This window comes from Oncorhynchus kisutch, linkage group LG18 (genome assembly GCF_002021735.2).
Source record: "Oncorhynchus kisutch isolate 150728-3 linkage group LG18, Okis_V2, whole genome shotgun sequence".
Taxonomy (NCBI): Eukaryota; Metazoa; Chordata; class Actinopteri; order Salmoniformes; family Salmonidae; genus Oncorhynchus; species Oncorhynchus kisutch.
The window spans coordinates 62,358,357-62,379,311 of NC_034191.2; the positions used below are offsets into that span (position 1 = coordinate 62,358,357).

Consider the following 20,955-nt stretch of genomic DNA (forward strand, 5'->3'; position numbering starts at 1 on the left):
GCTGTGTTTCAATATCCACACTAGCATATCACTTAGCATGAAGAAATGTATTGGCATTCGTTCTAAGTGATACAGTATGTTAGCATGGACATTGGTACATACTGTGGCTTGTGACTCCTGACCCCAGACATGTTTTTGCTGTCTTACACCTTTAAAAAGACTAACATTTCATACAGTCAGTTTAGATAACCATCTCAACAGCTAACATCAGTTGATGTTCCTTCCGTGGCCTGTCTCTCCATGTCTGTCCTCTCAGAGCCTGATGTCCCAGGTGGCGTTTGGCTTTGGGACAGAGTACTTGTCCCGTTATGAGGAGCAGGGTCTGGGTCTGCAGTGGGACAACATCCAGACCAGCCCTCTGGAGGGGGATGAGTACTCCTTCCTCACCTCCATCTCTATGATGGCCCTGGATACTGTACTCTACGCAGTCCTTGCCTGGTACCTCGACAACGTCTTCCCAGGTAACCACCATGCTAATAGCCTAGGTACCAGTTTGTGCCATCATGCCACTCCTTGTCATGCCATGTTTGGAGTCGACGTGATAGCACGAACAGATCTGGGACCAGGCTATAATGCTATGATTCATGGCAGAAATGCATATAGTAAGTATGCCTAAATCAGTTACAAAAACTCATAATGAACGTCATAGAAGGAGTAATGTTGAAACTCAGCACCAGTTGGTTACTTTTGTACTTTTGGAGTTGATGTTCATAACTATTGGTCTTATTTGATGATTGGATTCTAAAACCAGCACCGCCTCCGTGTTTATTTCTGTTCTCCTATAGGGCAGTATGGAATTAGTCGGCCATTTTATTTCCCCATCCTGCCCTCCTATTGGCTCAACTCCAGACCCCCAAAGCCAAAAGAGTTGGAGAAACCCAGGTTTGACAACCTGGTAAACCAGGCTGAAGAGAAGCAGAAGACCAATCATGAACCAGGTGACGAGCAGAAGACTAAGGCACCAGATGAGGAGCTGCCATCCTGCAAACACCAGGACAAACGAGAGAGGCTGGGGAAGGGGAAAACAGAGGAGGAGGAGGAGGAGGAGGAGGAGGAGAACAAGAAGAACCAGGAGGAAAAACAAAATGGAGAAAAAGAGGGTAAAAATACATTCAAATAAATCCACTTGTCTTCTAAAGAGAATAACTAAGTGGATTTTTTTTTAAATATGTAAGTATCAGGACCATGGACTCTTTGTCTCAGTCCAGCATCTCTGATGAATCGCTGATGAGGTTTGAAACAATAGAGCTCTCTCCCTCTCGCTCTCTCTCTGTGGCCTGCTTGCCCGGCCCATAATGCTTAGCGGCAGGCAGTGTGTGGGAACCCGCTGTCCTTGAGTGTGTTTGCTCTCCAGGTCGGGTCTCAATACAGACTGACACATTGGTACATTTCCCTCAGTCAGAGTTAGTTAATATGTGATTCAGCTCCCGTTTGGTTCGCTCCCTTTCACACAGTCAAAGTGGCAGCATTCCTTTCCCCTGATTTCACCTTCACTGTTCGCCATTGTTTTTCTTAAGACATCTCATTCAATGGTGTATCAGCAACGATTTGTCAGATTAGGGCTATGAACAGTGACTAGATAAAATAACGTCTTTCAGGTCATGATGCAATGTGGTGGAAGGTCATGTGAAGTTGCTATTTTTGTGAGGCAAAAATAACATAAACAGCTTTGTTACAGTTATTATTCACTATCAGCACAGACAAACAACATTATTTCATGACCCTGTAACAACTGTGTAACAGTACACCCATTCCAGCCTTATCAGTGGACACTACAGTGTAGACGTTGTATAAATGAATGACACACTATAATACCCTGACAAGGTAACCTTGTTGTTCACATCTATCTGATTGTATTGATTATATTGGATTCTATCTATTAATTGTATCAGATGTTGACCTCACAACTCCTATCCCAATGACCTTTAACATCTAACCTCCAACCTCTCACCTCTCACCTCTCCCCCCAGGTCAGCCCAGCCATGCCTACTTTGAGGGGGAACCGGCAGGACTGGTGGAGGGTGTGTGTGTTCAGAACCTGGTCAAGGTGTTTGGTAGGGGACAAAAACCTGCGGTAGACGGACTGAGCATCACCTTCTATGAGAGCCAGATCACTGCTTTCCTGGGGCATAATGGAGCTGGGAAGACCACCACCTTGTATGTCACCCACAGTCAAATGATTCACATTTTGACCATCTGAATCAGTTCAGGGCTGTGTTTCTCAACCTGTGGTATCTTCTATCCCCTGGGATACCTGACCTATGAGCAGGTTCTTTGGGCAGAATGTGATCAACCAAAATAGATTGAGAACCACTGGTTGGGGGACAGCTTTGTGACAGTAGGTGTAGTGACTATGACTGTGAGATCTGGCCATGTGACTCTGTCTGTCCTCTACATCCTCTGTCCCTCTGTGTGGTCTCCACCAGGTCTATCCTGACGGGGATGTTCCCTCCCACCTCTGGGACAGCCTCCATCTATGGGAAGGACATCCGGACAGACATGGACACCATCAGGCACTCTCTGGGCATGTGTCCCCAACACAACATCCTCTTTCACCAGTAGGTGACCTCTTACAGTGCCTGCTGCCTCAGTGGGTTAACGAGTCATATAGACACAAGGACTGATTAGATGTGGTGATGCATTTGTCTATTGTCTTTCTCTCCACCATGTCCATGTCTCTCTCTGCACACTTATTTTCTTTCTCTTTCCCTCATCCTCTCTGTCCATCTCTCTTAGCCTCTGTCTCTTCTCTCGCTCCCCTCTCTTCCTGCGTTAGTGCGTGGGGAGGGGGAGGTAAGGTGGGGGTACTTCCTAAACAGGTCTAATTTATCTCTGTCTATGGAGATTAAGATGTTGTTCTGTGTGTCTACAGGTTTAATAAAGACTATATGGTCTGATGTGGGTATGTTGGGACAAGATCATAATGAAACAAGAATGTAATGCAAAAAGAATGTTGCTGAGTGATTCATAAAATCCCAACTTCCCACTCTGTTGGGGTGTTCCCCTCGAAGGAGCACATTCAGCAGAGTGCAGCTGTTCACCACATTCTCTCTCTCTCTCTCTCTCTCTCTCTCTCTCTCTCTCTCTCTCTCTCTCTCTCTCTCTCTCTCTCTCTCTCTCTCTCTCTCTCTCTCTCTCTCTCTCTCTCTCTCTCTCTCTCTCTCTCTCTCTCTCTCTCTCTCTCTCTCTCTCTCTCTCTCTCTCTCTCTCTCTCTCTCTCTCTCTCTCTCTCTCTCTCTCTCTCTCTCTCTCTCTCTCTCTCTCTCTCTCTCTCTCTCTCTCTCTCTCTCTCTCTCTCCTCTCTCTCTCTCTCTCTCTCTCTCTCTCCTCTCTCTCTCTCTCTCTCTCTCTCTCTCTCTCTCTCTCTCTCTCCTCTCTCTCTCTCTCTCTCTCTCTCTCTCTCTCTCTCTCAGTATGACCGTAGAAGAAACACATCCTGTTCTACAGCCTGCTGAAGGGGAGGTCTCTGTCTGAGGCTCAGCTGGAGGTAGAGAACATGCTGGAGGATCTGGGCCTGCCCCACAAGAGAGACGAGGAGGCACAGAACCTCTCAGGTTTCACACACACAAACACACACACTGTGTTGGGCCTCGGGCACAGTTACAGTATATAGTTCATCATTGCTAGTTCTGTTTCACTGCCAGCGATGATGAAACAAACACTTCTTCTCATCTTTAACTTGTGTTTAGAGTGTCATAATCAAGATATGAGATACCAGTATTGTTGTCCTCTCCTCCTGTCCTCATCCTCTCCTCTCAGGCGGCATGCAAAGGAAGTTGTCTGTTGCTATGGCGTTTGTGGGCGGTGCCAAGGTGGTGATCCTGGACGAGCCCACATCGGGGGTGGACCCCTACTCCAGACGATCTATCTGGGACCTACTACTCAAGTACCGATCAGGTACACACCAGACCTGGTTTATAATTACATGTGTATTTGTATATTTGTTATTTAAATACTTTTTTTCTGTGAATTAGAGTATTTTCAAATACACAGCCCAAAACAATAACTTTTATTTAAGTATTTGATTGTTTTTTTGTTTAAAAAAAATAGTCTACCAAATAGATTTGAAAGTATTTTCAAATACTTATTTCAAATATTATTTTTAAATACCTCAGTGTAATGCATAGGAGTGTATTTGAGTCAGTGTATTTGAGTTTTTTCAATTACTTTCCAAGTGTATTTACAAATACATTATAATATTCAACTACTTGTTTTTTCAAATTAAGGTTATCTGAATACTTATTTTGAATTGTATTGAAAAGTAATTGGAACACACTACATGACCAAATTATGTGGTCCTCGCTTTGCTGCTATTACAGCCTTCACTAGATGTTGGAACATTGCTGCGGGGACTTGCTTCCATTCAGCCACAAGAGCATTAGTGAGGTCGGGTACTGATGTTGGGCAATTAATCCTGGCTCGCAGTCGGCGTTCCAATTCATCCCAAAGGTGGTCAATGGGATTGAGGTCAGGGCTCTGTGCAGGCCAGTCAAGTTCTTCCACACCGATCTCGACAAACCATTTCTGTATGGACCTTGCTTTGTACACGGGGGCATTGTCATGCTGAAAGATGAAAGGACCTTCCTCAAACTGTTGCCACAAAGTTGGAAGCACAAAATCGTGTAGAATGTCATTGTATGCTGTAGCATTAATATTTCCCTTCTTTGGAACTAAGGGGCCTAGCCCAAACCATGAAAAACAGCCCCAGACTATTATTCCTCCTCCACCAAACTTTACAGTTGGCACTATTCATTGGTGCAGGTAGCGTTCTCCTGGCATCCACCAAACCCAGATTCATCCGTTAGACTGCCAGATGGTGAGTGATTGATCACTCCAGAGAGCGCATTTCCACTGCTCCAGAGTCCAATGGCGGCGAGCTTTACACCACTCCAGTCGACACTTGGCATTGCGCATGGTGATCTTAGGCTTGTGTGCGGCTTCTCAGCCATGGAAACCCATTTCATGAAGCTCCCGACGAACAGTTATTGTGCTGATGTTGCTTCCAGAGGCAGTTTGGAACTCGGTAGTGAGTGTTACAACAGAAAACTCCTGCTGGATGGAGCAGGAAAAACAGCTGATTAACTGGAATTTACCAACATCGGAAATGTATAATATCAAATGCCATCTCATAATGCTAACCCTATATAACCCACTCTCTCTCTCTCTTTCTCGCCCTCTCTCGTCCTCTCTCTACCTCCACAGGACGTACAGTGATTCTGTCCACTCACCACATGGACGAGGCTGACCTGTTGAGTGACCGTGTGGCGATCATCTCTCAGGGTCGTCTTCACTGCTGCGGCTCCCCGCTCTTCCTCAAGAACTGCTTCGGTGCCGGGTTCTACCTCACCCTGGTTCGACGAATGAAATACGAGGGACCCAAGGTGGGATGGATACGATCTCGGAAAGAGCCTCTAAAGTGTGTTGTTGTTTGTGTGAGAGAGGGATGTGTGCGTTAGGGTGAGTGAGTGCTTTCATTGCCTAGACAGAGGTGCGTGTCATCGATGCCGTTTTCTCTTCGTCCTAGATGAAGTGTGACTGTACTGATGAGTGTTCGTGTAAATGCTCCACCTGTACCACGTACAAAGAAGAGTCACCTCAAGCCAAAACCCCGGACAGACAGATGGACGGTAAGGTTTTCATTGAGGAATTGAGGTGACATAAAGTATATGGGACCATTAAGCCCCTTTACACATGGCCACTTTCCTCACTAGCTGTTGCATCTGTGTATGTTCTGTATGTGTTGTAACATACTTGTAACAGCTGACATTGGTTCCACCACTAAGGTTGACTCGGTTTGTGTGTGTGTGTTTGTGTGTGTGTGTGTGTGTTTGTATGTGTGTCTGTGTGTCTGTGTGTGTGTGTGTGTTTGTATGTGTGTCTGTGTATGTGTGTGTTTGTGTGTGTGTGTGTGTGTGTTTGTATGTGTGTGTTTGTGTGTGTGTGTTTGTATGTGTGTTTATGTGTGTGTGTGTCTGTGTGTGTGTGTGTGTTTGTATGTGTGTCTGTGTATGTGTGTGTTTATGTGTGTGTGTGTGTGTGTGTTTGTATGTGTGTCTGTGTGTGTGTGTTTCTCCCTACCAGGTGACTTGTCAAGCATCACAGGGCTGGTCCACCACCATGTCCCAGAGGCCCGTTTGATCGAGGCTATCGGCCAGGAGTTGACCTACCTGCTGCCCAACCAGGGCTTCCAGCCCAGGGCCTACGCCTCCCTCTTCAGAGAGCTGGAGGAAACCCTCTCTGACATCGGCCTCAGCAGCTTCGGGGTCTCCGACACATCACTGGAGGAGGTGAGCCTATATTCAGTCACAATACATCAGTCCACTGCTTGTTTCCATGTTTGATGGCCATGTACCATTGCACTTTCTTTTTCTCTTGTAGATATTCCTGAAAGTGACAGCGGACGGTGAAGCCAAATCTGGCAAAACTACACAAGGTAATTTAAAAAGAAGAAGATCTGAACTGTATGTCTTTTATAAATTGTGTATTGTCTGTGATGTTCTGTGTGTTGGTCTGTATAGTACTGTACTGTGATGTTCTGTGTGTTGGTCTGTATAATACTGTACTGTTCTGTGTGAAGACTGTATAGTACTGTACTGTGCTGTTCTGTGTGTTGGTCTGTACAGTACTGTACTGTGATGTTCTGTGTGTTGGTCTGTGCAGTACTGTACTGTGATGTTCTGTGTGTTGGTCTGTATAGTACTGTACTGTTCTGTGTGAAGACTGTATAGTACTGTACTGTGCTGTTCTGTGTGTTGGTCTGTACAGTACTGTACTGTGATGTTCTGTGTGTTGGTCTGTGCAGTACTATACTGTGATGTTCTGTGTGTTGGTCTGTACAGTACTGTACTGTGATGTTCTGTGTTGGACTGTATAGTACTGTACTGTGATGTTTTGTGTGTTGGTCTGTACAGCACTGTACTGTGATGTTCTATGTGAAGACTGTACAGAGCTGTACTGTGCTGTTCTGTGTGAAGACTGTACAGAGCTGTACTGTGCTGTTCTGTGTGAAGACTGTATAGTACTGTACTGTGATGTTATGTGTGTTGGTCTGTACAGTACTGTACTGTGCTGTTCTGTGTGAAGACTGTACAGTACTGTACTGTGCTGTTCTGTGTGAAGACTGTACAGTACTGTACTGTGCTGTTCTGTGTGAAGACTGTACAGTACTGTACTGTGATGTTCTGTGTGAAGACTGTACAGTACTGTACTGTGATGTTTTGTGTGTTGGTCTGTACAGTACTGTACTGTGCTGTTCTGTGTGAAGACTGTACAGTACTGTACTGTGATGTTCTGTGTGAAGACTGTACAGTACTGTACTGTGATGTTATGTGTGTGACAGTTATGTTGAATTTGCCGTCATCTACCCCCCAGACCAGAGATTGTGGCAGCAGACACCTCGACCCAGTGTAGGACACAACAAAGTAGCACTTTATGTCGACCAATCTGAAGGTGACAAGCTACAAGCAACAAGCTAGAAACTACTGCAATGGCAATAATGCTGCAATGGCTATAATGCTGCAATGGCTATAATGCTGCAATGGCTATAATGAACAGATATTTTATAAGCCATGGCCTTTAAACTAAGACTATCAACGTCAATTATTGACCCATATACTGTTCTCTAGTGGCATTACAGGAAGCTGTCATAGATTCAGTCTTACGCTGAGTGGTGGCGCTGCAGGCTTGCAGATCATGCAGAGTGTTTATGGCTATCACTGTAGAAGACCATTTAAGCTGTGTAGTATCACTCTTTCTGTCTGCAGACAGGGAACATTTAACTCCCAACCTCTCCCTACGTTACAGAGGCAGACGGGGAGACCGAGGCCAACAGGCAGGGGAATTCTGGGGGCTCGGAGGGCAGCGAGGGGCGGGGCTCTAGACAGGTCAAAGGTGTCTGTCTGGTCTTGAAACAGTTATTTGCCCTGCTCATCAAACGGTTTCACCACGCCACAAGATCACATAAGGACTTCTTTGCTCAGGTACCATTCTCCACAGACGGCTGTTTGCGCCGTGCATTTTGTGTCCCCTCTATCATGTGCATTGGCTATAAATCCCTATTTATAATAATGTGCAATAATGTTACACATTTCTTGATGGTTCCAGTTTCATGATGCAGAATTTGAATATGGAAACGTCCCTGTGTACTTTTGTTTGGCTTCTTCAGATAGTTTTGCCTGCCAGTTTTGTGTTCGTATCACTGATGTTCACTACGATCGTACCTCCGTTTGGAGAGTACCCCAGCCTGACCCTTAGTCCCTGGATGTATGGACGACAGTTCACCTTCTTCAGGTGAGCATAGAGACTTCTGTCCTGCCCTGAGTCTAGCAACATTTGTTAAATCACTCGTCCAGCCAATTCAGAGCAGATTCAGTCTGAGGAAGTGCAATTCCACTGGCACAACACATGAGTAGAACGCAAAAGTCGCAAATGATTATGTGGATTTTGATCACGTTTGATAAAGACTGCTGTTGACTGTTGGATGTGCCATCTTCCAGTAACGAGCGTATCCTGGACCCTGAGATGAGGTACTTTGGAGAGGTGCTGCTGAACAAGCCTGGCTTTGGGACTCGCTGCATGGTGGATGAACCTCTGGAGTGAGTGTTGACCAGGGACAGTTCACTTACCATACAATATCCTCTGTTTGCTAAGTGTCGAAGTATAGCATCACTTTAAGACTCGATTCCAATAGGAGTCAGATATCAGTCTGGGGGCCAGAAAGCAACTCGCAGGCCAGATGTGCGCTAGGCTTGAGTTTGAGACCTTCTTAAAGAATGTCATAGTTACTGATATCATGTCGGCTACTGTATGCCCAAAAGTAACAAACACTAGGGGAGGAGGGAGGCGTCGTTGCATATGCCCGAAAAATGATTTTGTGTATCATGTTGATCCTGATAGGCACTTCAAGTGTAACAATGTGCATGTGTGCATGCGTGCTCCCGGTATAGGGATTTCCCATGTAATAACATCACAACGGAGTGGGAGATGCCGCTACTGAACCCTGCTCTGATAGACATGTTGGATGGACCAGAGTGGACCGCAGTTAACCCTTCCCCAGGCTGCCAGTGTAGTACCCCTAGGAAACTCACCATGCTGCCTGTCTGCCCTGAGGGAGCAGGGGGGATAACACCACCACAGGTTAGTGGAGACATTTGCATAGGCTTTAACTGGGCTGATACAATATTGTGGTAATCAGGTGGCCCCGGTTTAAATCCCAGTCAGTCACCAATGCACACAGTTATACATACACTGTTTGTTCATGTGTGTGTGTGTGTGTGTGTGTGTGTGCGTGCGTGCGTGTGTTGTATTATAGAGGATCCAATCGACAGGTGATGTTGTGGTGGACCTAACAGGCAGGAATATCTCTGATTACCTGGTGAAGACTTACCCCTCCCTCATCAAGGCCAGGTACTGTGGAACTATTTCAGCCTTCATCTACTTTCTTCTGTTCTACATACACAGCTCTAATAGTAGAATTCATATGTCTTTCTTGTTCAGTTTGAAGAGCAAATACTGGGTGAATGAACAAAGGTACTATTTCCATATTTTACAAAATTCGAAACGTAGTATATTTGCAATGATCTAGGTAATGTAATGATGTAATGTAAAGTGATGTTGTAGCGCCCTCTGGTGGCCAGGGGCATAGTACCGTTATTGTATAAGGAGTTTCAGCTCTCACTGAGTACGCTGTCTTACTCCTGGTGTTCAGATATGGAGGTATATGTGTTGTCTGTTGTCTGTCATCCAGGTATGGAGGTATATCTGTCGGGGGACAGCTTCCTGTGTTAGATGTGGACCCTAAGACCATCCAGGACGCAGCGTCACAGCTGGGACGACTGCTCAATGTTACTGGGGTACGACTACTAAAGATGTCTCTGGTGTGGATCTTTACACACTTCAACAGCCCTGTAAATGTCCATGTAACCAATCATGGTACTCTTCTTTTCAGGGTAAATACTCCAAACAAACTCTGAAGGACATAGGAACCTTCCTCCGCTACATGGAGAGTGAATACAATGTCAAGGCAAGGCATATATTGCACTTGTCTACACTGTATACAATTTAACCCTCTACTGCAAATCCACTGTCTTACTTTTGTACCATACACCAGCAAAAGAAGATTCACTAGAATGTCCATTCTGTATTTTTGAAGGTGTGGTACAACAACAAGGGCTGGCATGCCATGGTGGCCTTCATGAACGTGGCCAACAACGCCATCCTCAGAGCCAACCTGCCCAAAGATGCCAGCCTGGATGTATACGGCATCACCACCATCAACCACCCTCTCAACCTTACCAAGGAACAATTGTCTGAAGTCACTGTGTGAGTACTGGCCTTTCAGGAGATTTAATACTTTAGGACACTGTGTGAGTACTAGCCAATCAGTTGAGGTGATTAAAGACAGATCTCCTGGATCACCTAACCCCGTTCTGTGTCCCTGTGAGCACCTCAGTGGATGTGGTGGTGGCTATCTAACCCTACTCCCTCTCCTCTCCTCTCCTAGTCTGAGCACCTCAGTGGATGCGATGGTGGCTATCTGTGTTGTCTTCGCCATGTCCTTTGTCCCAGCCTCCTTTGTGCTCTACCTCATCCAGGAGAGGGTGACCCAGGCCAAACACCTCCAGTTCGTCAGCGGGGTCAGTCCCGTCATCTACTGGATGGCCAACTTCCTCTGGGACATGGTATGTCTCCCGTCATACTCTCTCCAATCTCACATTGACACACACACCAAGTTCTTGACATGCCAAAACGGTTCGTGGCGAGGCTACCCACTCTCTTAAATGATCTATATCAATGTGGCATGGCAGATCATTCCAGTGAAGAGAGATCACAGTGAAGTGATAGGTTGTAGAAACGTTATTTACCATCTGTGACATACCGTATTCCACCTAATGTCATGTAGTTTATTACCGAAGGGAATACGTGTCCACTCAAACAGCCCAACGGATTGAGAGATACGTTTGATCTTTCTACATAGGGCTTGACATTCATTGTGCCACTTCCCCCTCATCAGGTGAATTACTCTATCAGTGCAGCACTGGTGGTGGCTATTTTCATGGTCTTTGACAAGAAGTGCTACACGTCGCCAACCAACCTCCAACCCCTGACAGCCCTGCTCATGCTCTATGGGTAAGTCAGTGTACTACAGTACGCCCCGTTTACTTGGGCTAAAGGTGGAAGGTTACAGATTTAGGTTAGTGGTAATTTATTCTTGGAGAGTGCATCTTCGAACAGCTCTTTATAGCATGCTCTAAATGATGAATGGATTGTACTGTACAGTGATACAGGCGACGAGAACTTGAGTGGTGTTAATGGGGCTAAACCTGTAGCAGGTTTATAGTGCTGCTCACGCCACTCAACTCCATCCAACAGTAACAGAATAAGCTGACATTCTGGACCAGAGGAAACCCTTCTTCTAGAATGAACATTTTGGCAAGGACCACATGTAAATGTTAAGATGATCCTAAAAAATATAAGCTTGATCAAACAATGAGAAAAACCCTCCCTACCTGTCTCGGTTCACTGCAGGTGGTCTGTGACGCCCATGATGTACCCCATGTCCTACATCTTCAGTATTCCCAGCACAGCCTACGTCTCTCTGTCCTGCATCAACCTGTTCATTGGCATCAACAGCAGTGCTATCACCTTCATCCTTGACCTGTTTGACAGCACAGCGGTGAGTGGAGAGCACAGCCTGGGATAAACGCTTCCTGTACTTACTCACAGACCTGTCTGTCTCTACCCCCTGCTCAATGACTCTTCAAATACTAGTACTTGTTGAGTGACTCGATTCTACTGTGTGGTTTGGCCCTCCATTTCTGTCTCTTCCTCCCCCTCCCCTCTCTCTCTCCCCCACTCCCTCCCTTTATTTATGTATCACTCTAACTTCCTGCTTCTCTCAGGCGCTGTATAAGTGTAACCAGCTGCTGAAGAAAATGCTGCTGATCTTCCCCCACTATTGTCTTGGCCGGGGTCTGATCGACATGGCTATGAATCAGGCTGTTACTGACGTCTATGCCCGCTTTGGTGAGTCACACCCCCTCCACCCCTCACACCCCCTGCCCCGTCACCCTCCAAACCCCTCACCCCCTTCAACCCCTTGCCACCCCCACCACTCGCTCCAAGGTCTGCATTCTGATTGGTCAGCAGAGAAATGCCGCTAGCAACCCTAGCCTGTTGTGCAGGTCTTGGACATCTCCAGACCCCAAAGCCAAAATCCTGATGCATTCAGAATGCCATAACAGGACGGGAATACCATTGGCCTCGGATGGCCCCGGGTCGGGCCGACTGCCTCTGAAACATGATGCTGTGTATTTGTCCTGCCGAAGCTCTAGGAGATTTACACCCAAGACACTTCTTAAATAACTTGTGGATCTGAATAAGCTTTCCCCTAATCGGCTGATAAGACCAGTCAAAGCCAGTGGCGACTGAGTGTGGTTAGCTAGGTACAGAGCTTTCCGAAAGTTTCACATTTTGTTACATTACAGCTTTATTCTAAAATTGCAGACCTGTCAACATGCATGCATTTGCTACCAACTACGCAATTTTCTGTCAATGTACACAGATATGAGATCCGAGTTAAAAGTATGTCGAAATGAATAGGGCCTGATTTTATTTATTTTTAAACTTTAAAAAACAACAACATTTTAATAAAAAATAAATCCACTGAGTAAATCTAACATCCCGATTCTCGAGCTGCAACACACAGACATGTACGGAGTTTGTGTCAACGGACATGGAGATGAATACATCATTATTCAACGTAGCTTCCTCGTGTCTGTCCCTCCTGTTTGTTGTGATGCTGAGTTTGCCGACTGTCAGCTGTACGTAAACACGTGGACGTGTGTTGTGGAAAGGCAAACACTAATTGTTTCAAGCTAACGTTAGCGAACATAAGATGGACATTCAGTGGGCTCTAAACTGCCATCAGTTCACTCGCATTTGCTAGTGAAATAAATGAAATTGAGGTGACAAGCGTTCCTCTACTATAGAGACTAAACTTATGTAACAATTTGTGCTAAGAAAAACGTTACAGATAATTATCTTCATTCTACACTGTACATGTAATCTCCAAGAATAAATGCCTTTTGTGTGTATTTTCTAATTACATATTGTTAGTGACTTTTACCATTTGTGTAAATGGGATGCTGTCAATAAAGTATTCCAACCTTTTATAGACTTGATTTGGTACAATTCCATAATTGCAATCAGACTCACCAGCAGCGCGTGGACGAGCGTGCGTGCTACTCCCGCAAGTGAATCTCCAATTTGCTGCGCGCATCGGGTACTCTAAAAAGTTTCTCCCATTCTCTGTAGATCCTCTCAAGCTATGTCAGTTTGGATGGGGAGCGTTGCTGCACAGCTATTTTCAGGTCTCTCCAGAGATGTTTGATTGGGTTCAAGTACAGGCTCTGGCTGGGCCACTCAAGGACATTCAGAGACTTGTCCCGCAGCCACTCCTGCGTTGTCTTGGCTGTGTGCTCAGGGTCGTTGTCCTGTTGGAAGGTGAATCTTCGTTCTGGAGCAGGTTTTCATCAAGGATCTCTCTGTACTGCCTCGTTCATCTTTCCCTCAAGCCTGACTAGTCGCCCAGTCCCTGTCGCTGAAAAACAACCCCACAGCATGATGCTGCCACCACCACCAAGCTTCACCGTAGGGATAGTGCCAGGTTTAAAAAATGGCGCCGGAGGAGATGGCCGCCGTTTTAAGGTCTCCAAACCAATTGTACAATTGTGCTATTTTGTGGGGGTTTTTCGTGATATTTGTAAATGATTTTGTACATACGTTTCTGCAACCGTATCTTACAGAAGAAAAGCGCATTCTGGATATCAGGACAGCGATCACTCACCTCGGACTATACAAAGAGCTTCTGGATATCAGGACAGTGATCACTCACCTCGTACTATACAAAGAGCTTCTGGATATCAGGACAGCGATCACTCACCTCGGACTATACAAAGAGCTTCTGGATATCAGGACAGCGATCACTACCTCGGACTATACAAAGAGCTTCTGGATATCAGGACAGCGATCACTCACCTCGGACTATACAAAGAGCTTCTGGATATCAGGACAGCGATCACTCACCTCGGACTATACAAAGATTTCTTCAACAACAACAACAACAACAACAACAGCAGCAAGCAGGACTCACACGATTTTCTCCAAACACCCCACAGGGTAGACATCCCAATTATTTGCAAAAGGAAGCGACGCAGAGGAAGAAGAGCCGGATGCCTCGCCTGGACCTGCATAAGACAACTAGGAAAGCTGCCGTTACTGTCAATATTACTCGCCAACGTGCAATCATTGGACAATAAACTAGAGGACGTACGATCACGAATATCCTACCAACGGGACATCAAAAACTGTAATATCCTATGCTTCACCCCCAGGTGGTGAGGGCAGGTAGCAACACATCTGCCACGCTGATCTTAAACACTGGAGCTCCGCAGGGGTGCGTGCTCAGTCCCCTCCTGTACTCCCTGTTCACCCATGACTGCATGGCCAGGCACGACTCCAACACCTTCATTAAGTTTTCTGTCAACACAACAGTGGTAGGCCTGATCACCGACAATGACGAGACAGCCTGTAGGGAGAAGGTCAGAGACCTGACCGGGTGGTGCCAGAATAACAACCTATCCCTCAACGTAACCAAGACTAAAGAGATGATTGTGGACTACAGGAAAAGGAGCACCGAGCACGTCCCCATTCTCTACAACAAACTAGATTGGTCCAAACACACCAAGACAGTCGTGAAGAGGGCATGACAAAGTCTATTCCCCCTCAGGAAACTAAAAAGATTTGGCATGGGTCCTGAGATCCTCAAAAGGTTCTACAGCTGCAACATCGAGAGCATCCTGACCGGTTGCATCGCTGCCCGGTATGGCAAATGCTCGGCCTCCGACCGCAAGGCACTTCAGAGGGTAGTGCGTACGGCCTGTACATCACTGGGGCAAAGCTGCCTGCCATCCAGGACCTCTACATCAGGCGGTGTCAAAGGAAGGCCCTAAAAACTGGCAAAGACCCCAGCCACCCCAGTCATAGACTGTTCTCTCTACTACCGCATGGTACTGGAGTGCAAAGTCTAGGACAAAAAGGCTTCTCAACAGTTTTTACCCCCAAACCATAAGACTCCTGAACAAGTGGTTACCCGGACTATTTGCATTGTGTGCCCCCCCAACCCCTCTTTTACACTGCTGCTACTCTGTTTATCTTATATACATAGTCACTTTAACTATACATCCATGTACATACTACCTAAATTGGCCCGACCAACCAGTGCTCCTGCACATTGGCTAACTGGGCTATCTGCATTGTGTCCCACCACCCGCCAACACCTCTTTTTACGCTTCTGCTACTCTCTGTTTATCATATATGCATAGTCACTTTAACCATACCTACACGTACATACTACCTCAATAAGCCTAACAGGTGTCTCTATATAACCTAGCTACTCTTTTTTCATATGTCTTTTTACTGTTGTTTTATTTCTTTACTTACCTACACACACACACACACACACACACATATACTTTTTTTCTTATTTTTTCGCACCATTGGTTAGAGCCTGTAAGTAAGCATTTCACTGTAAGGTCTACACCTGTTGTATTCGGCGCAGTGACAAATACATTTTGATTTGATTTTAGGTTTCCTCCAGATGTGACGCTTGGCATTCAGGCCAAAGAGTTCCATCTTGGTTTCATCAGACCAGAGAATCTTGTTTTTCATGGTCTGAGATTCTTTAGGTGCCTTTTGGCAAATTCCAAGTGTGCTGTCATGTGCCTTTTACTGAGGACTGACTTCCATCTGGCCACTCTACCATAAAGGCCTCATTGGTGGAGTGCTGCAGAGATGGTTGTCCTTCTGGAAGGTTCTCCCATCTCCACAGAGGAACTATAGAGCTCTGTCAGAGTGACCATTGGGTTCTTGGTCACCTCCCTGACCAAGGCCCTTATCTCCCGATTACTCCATTCAAGTTGTAGAAACATCTCAAGTATGATCAATGTAAACAGCATGCACCTGAGCTCAATTTCGAGTCTCATAGCAAAGTGTCTGAATACTGATGTCTATAAGCTATTTCAGTTTTTTATTTGTAATACATTTGCAATTATTTCTACAAACCTGTTTTCCCTTTGTCATTATGGGGTATTGTGTGTAGATTGCTGAACATTTTTATTTATTTAATCAATTTTAGAATAAGGCTGTAAAATATCAAAATGTGTAAAAAGTGAACAGTCTGAATACTCCCCGAGGGCACTGTCGGTGGGTAGTGGATATAGGAGACTATCGGAGCATCTGCCACCGAGTGTGCATGCACCATCACCCAGTTCTTGATGAATGTGTTACGTGAAGATAAGCTGACTGATTAAAGTGTAACAGGAGCATATTCCGTGTTGTCAGCACTCAAACTTTTCCCACTTCTCACACATCGGTTAGATCAGATGGTGTACGAATGCGGATTATTCCATGCTACATTGTTACGGCTTTCTAGTTGTGAAGGAGAGTCGGATCAAAATGCAGCGTGTAGATTGCGATCCATGTTAATGAATAACGTAAACACGAAGTAACACAAACACTACAAAACAAAGAATGTAAATAACGAAACGAAAACAGCCTATACTTGTGAAAACTAACAAAGATAGGAACAAGGACACATAGGACAATCACCCACGACAAACTCAAAGAATATGGCTGCCTAAATATGGTTCCCAATCAGAGACAACGATAAACACCTGCCTCTGATTGAGAACCACTCCAGACAGCCATAGACTTTGCCAGATAACCCCACTAGCTACAATCCCAATACATACACACCAAAACCCCAAGACAAAACACACAACAATACAAAAACCCCATGCCACACCCTGGCCTGACCCAATACATGAAGAAAAACACAAAATACTTAGACCAGGGCGTGACACACATGCTGATCCTGTTTGCTTTGCTTTGTGTGTGTCAGGTGAGGACTTCAGTCTGGACCCCTACAGTTGGGACTTTGTAGGGAAGAACCTGGTCTTCATGGCTGTTGAGGGCTTTGTCTATTTCATCATGAACATCCTGATCCAGTACCGCTTCTTCCTGGATCACTGGTAACCAACAGCTTCACTTCACATCTAATATACAAGTCTACATTGCTGTAGTACTTTAAAAGATCATCTAATTGGTGAAGCTAATTCATCTTTGTATGGTGTTTTTGAATCTGTTGGATCAGAATCGTATGACTCTGTTGACCATTACCAGTTGACTAGTACCGGTAACTCTATGCGTTATTGATTGTGAGAGCAGTCCAGAACAGCACTTCGCCACTTACCTTAAACCTCTGACCTCTTACCTGTAATAGGATCACAGATTGTAAGACGGATCCCATCATGGAGGAAGACGTGGATGTGGCCCAGGAGAGAGAACGCATCTATAATGGGGGAAGCAAGAATGACATCTTAAAGATTAGAGACCTCACCAAGGTATGCTAACTAACTAACTAACTAACTAACTAACTAACTAACTGACTAACTAACTAACTGACTGACCACTCAGGACTCCTGTGTTATGTGTTTCTCGGTTATTGACTCAATAATTTGCAGTGTGAACAAGATCGTTATATCTTTCTCAATCTCTCTCTTTCTCTTCCTCTCTCTATTTCTCTCTCTCTCTCTCTCTCTCTCTCTCTCTCTCTCTCTCGCGCTCTCTCGCTCTCTCTCTCTCTCTTGCTCTCTTTCTCTCCTCCCAGACATACATGGGGAAGACAAAGCCAGCTGTGGACAGGATCTGTGTGGGAGTGTCACCTGGGGAGGTCAGTACAGTACCACTCTATACTATAGACCTCTATATAAACTCAGCAAAAAAGAAACGTCCTCTCACTGTCAACTGCGTTTATTTTCAGCAAACTTAACATGTGTAAATATTTATATGAACATAACAAGATTCAACAACTGAGACATAAACTGAACAAGTTCCACAGACATGTGACTAACAGAAATGGAATACTATGTCCCTGAACAAAGGGAGGCCACCAGCTGCATTAAGTACTGCAGTGCATCTCCTCCTCATGGACTGCACCAGATTTGCCAGTTCTTGCTGTGAGATGTTACCCCACTCTTCTACCATGGCACTTGCAAGTTCCAGGATATTTCTGGGGGGAATGGCCCTAGCTCTCACCCTCCGATCCAACAGGTCCCAGACGTGCTCAATGAGATTGAGATCCAGGCTCTTCGCTGGCCATGGCAGAACACTGACATTCCTGTCTTGCAGGAAATCACTCACAGAACTAGCAGTATGGCTGGTGGCATTGTCATGCTGGAGGGTCATGTCAGGATGAACCTTCAGGAAAGGTACCACATGAGGGAGGAGGATATCTTCCCTGATGTTCGGATGTACCGATCCTGTGCAGGTGTTGTTACACGTGGTCAGCCACTGTGAGGACAATTAGCTGTCCATTCTGTCTCCCTTTAGCGCTGTCTTAGATGTCTCACAGTACGGACATTGCAATTCTTTGCCCTGGCCACATCTGCAGTCCTCGTGCCTCCTTGCAGCATGCCTAAGGCAAATTCACGCAGATAAGCAGGGACCCTGGGCATCTTTCCTTTGGTGTTTGTCAGAGTCGGTAGAAAGGCCTCTTTAGTGTCCTAAGTTTTGATAACTGTGACCTTAATTGCCTACCTTCTAGAAGTTGTTAGTGTCTTAACGACCGTTCCACAGGTGCATGTTCATTAATTGTTTATGGTTCATTGAACAAGCATGGGAAACAGTGTTTAAACCCTTTACAATGAAGATCTGTGAAGTTATTTGGATTTTAACAAATTATCTTTGAAAGACAGCATCCTGAAAAGGGGACATTTCTTTTTTTTCTGAGTTTAGTACCACAGCTATACAGCACGGGAAGGTGACGTGTAGAGACCCAGTGATAAAATATTTTCTCATCATCCTTTTCTCCCCTTCTTCTCTCCCCAGTGCTTTGGGCTCCTGGGTGTGAACGGAGCAGGGAAGACCACCACCTTTAAAATGCTGACCGGAGACACTGATGTCAGCTCAGGAGAAGCCTCTGTCACTGGTCACAGGTACAGGGCATGGGGCATTGCCATATTGCCATATGCTTCCTCAATCACAGTTGGCATGATCAATGTTTTTACCGATGCTGTTGATATCATTAGTAAATAACAGTGGACCTAAAACAGAGTCCTGTGGCACACCAGAGCACAGCCCTATGCTTTTCACCTGTAATCGTACCTTTCTTCCCTGTCCCTGCAGCATCCTTACCAATATCCTGGACGTGCACCAGAACATGGGCTACTGCCCCCAGTTTGATGCCATAGATGATCTGCTGACTGGCAGAGAGCACCTCCATCTGTATGCCCGCCTCAGAGGGGTGCCTGAGTCCGAGATCAGCAGGGTGAGGCTGTGGTCATAGGTCAGGGGTTAGGTTCTGAGTTTAGAGGCTAGGGTTAGGGTCATGATTAGAACAATGAACGTTTTTGAACTCAAATGAATAGCTATATCCACCTCAGTGTGTTAATGTATTTCACAAACCCATTTGTTTATCTACCCTTTATTGACCCTGGCCATGACCTCACTCTCCGAAGTTGTCTCAGGGAGAGTTGGGATATGCAAAACCAAATAAATTATTATTGTATTATTATTTATTTATTTATTTATTTATTTAGCCAGGCAGAGGTGGCAATAATGTGTCCTTCTGCTGCCTCAGGTGGCAGACTGGGCAATTCAGAAGCTGGGTCTGGCTGACTATGCTGGCCACACAGCCGGGACCTACAGCGGCGGCAACAAGAGAAAACTATCCACAGCCATTGCCATGATCGGCTGTCCTCCTCTGGTCCTGCTGGTGAGCTTACCATTACTGGAGTCACCCATGGGCCTTCAGTTAGGGGGTTAAGGGGAAATCAGAAATGGTTCTGTATCCTGCTTGCTAGTGTGTATCTGAAGATGTTTCTATGTGTGTTACTATCCAGGACGAGCCCACGACAGGCATGGACCCCCACTCACGTCGTTTCCTGTGGAACTCCATAATGAGTGTAATCCAAGATGGCCGAGCAGTGGTCCTCACCTCACACAGTATGGAGGAGTGTGAGGCTCTGTGTACCCGTCTGGCTATTATGGTCAATGGCACCTTCCAGTGTCTTGGTACCATCCAGCACCTCAAATACAAGTAGGTTCTGTCTCTATTTACTTCAGATATAGTTACTACCGAAGAGTTTAGTGTGTAGATCTGATACTGACAACGTTAACGCTACTGCCTTAATATTACAGTATAAACTCTTAAAAGAAAATACAATTTCCCTGCTGTAATTCATGTACCTTCTTCATCTGTACCCAATTATCTACTATGAGTCTAACCAGCCCTGGATTGTATTGGACTGTGTGTTTTGTAGGTTTGGTGATGGTTACGTGGTCACGATGAAGATCCAGGCCTCCACACCAGGTTGTCCCCCAGACCTGAACCCAGCCGAGGCCTTCATGGAGAGCACCTTCCCTGGCTGTGTCCAGAGGGAGAAGCACTACAACACTCTGCAGTATGAAATCGCCTCTTCCTCCCTGGCTAGGATCTTCCAGCTGGTCCTGGCCAACAAGGACCGCCTCAATATAGAGGACTACACCGTCTCCCAGACGACACTAGATCAGGTAAACACTCAGCTAGTCTTTCTCTCTCAACTTTATTATTGAAGGTCTAGCTAGCGAGACAGAGACTTTGAGAATGGCTCATGAGATAATTACTAAACAGAGATGAATGGACAGTAGCCAGGAAATATATTGTGTGTTCTATATTGATTGAAGTTTAGTAAGAAACACCTAAGAAATCTCTGGACTTAGGGGTAAAAACAACAACAACCAAAATACCAATACTTGCACCCTCCATTGTTAGTATTTGATGTAACAAATACAGTACCTCTCAATAGTTGCATCTATTGATAAGAAAAGTAAATATAGATGGAATTGAAACCATCG

At 45.5% G+C, this 20,955-nt stretch overlaps 1 protein-coding gene across 1 annotated transcript in view; it reads left to right on the forward strand.

Annotated features, from left to right (window-relative positions):
• abca4a (ATP-binding cassette, sub-family A (ABC1), member 4a) overlaps positions 1-20,955 on the forward strand; it is a 49,471-nt gene that overhangs the window by 26,931 nt on the left and 1,585 nt on the right. Inside the window, 33 exon segments of the mRNA XM_020508581.2 lie at positions 257-461; positions 786-1,100; positions 1,971-2,157; positions 2,427-2,558; positions 3,414-3,429; positions 3,431-3,554; positions 3,760-3,897; positions 5,203-5,381; positions 5,525-5,627; positions 6,082-6,287; positions 6,379-6,433; positions 7,372-7,449; positions 7,804-7,979; positions 8,165-8,289; positions 8,496-8,594; positions 8,946-9,135; positions 9,311-9,405; positions 9,496-9,528; positions 9,746-9,851; positions 9,947-10,021; positions 10,151-10,320; positions 10,502-10,679; positions 11,012-11,127; positions 11,527-11,674; positions 11,901-12,024; positions 16,961-17,090; positions 17,342-17,462; positions 17,729-17,791; positions 18,949-19,055; positions 19,246-19,387; positions 19,700-19,834; positions 19,962-20,158; positions 20,382-20,631. Of these exon segments, the coding sequence (XP_020364170.2) occupies positions 257-461; positions 786-1,100; positions 1,971-2,157; positions 2,427-2,558; positions 3,414-3,429; positions 3,431-3,554; positions 3,760-3,897; positions 5,203-5,381; positions 5,525-5,627; positions 6,082-6,287; positions 6,379-6,433; positions 7,372-7,449; positions 7,804-7,979; positions 8,165-8,289; positions 8,496-8,594; positions 8,946-9,135; positions 9,311-9,405; positions 9,496-9,528; positions 9,746-9,851; positions 9,947-10,021; positions 10,151-10,320; positions 10,502-10,679; positions 11,012-11,127; positions 11,527-11,674; positions 11,901-12,024; positions 16,961-17,090; positions 17,342-17,462; positions 17,729-17,791; positions 18,949-19,055; positions 19,246-19,387; positions 19,700-19,834; positions 19,962-20,158; positions 20,382-20,631 (4,518 nt within the window).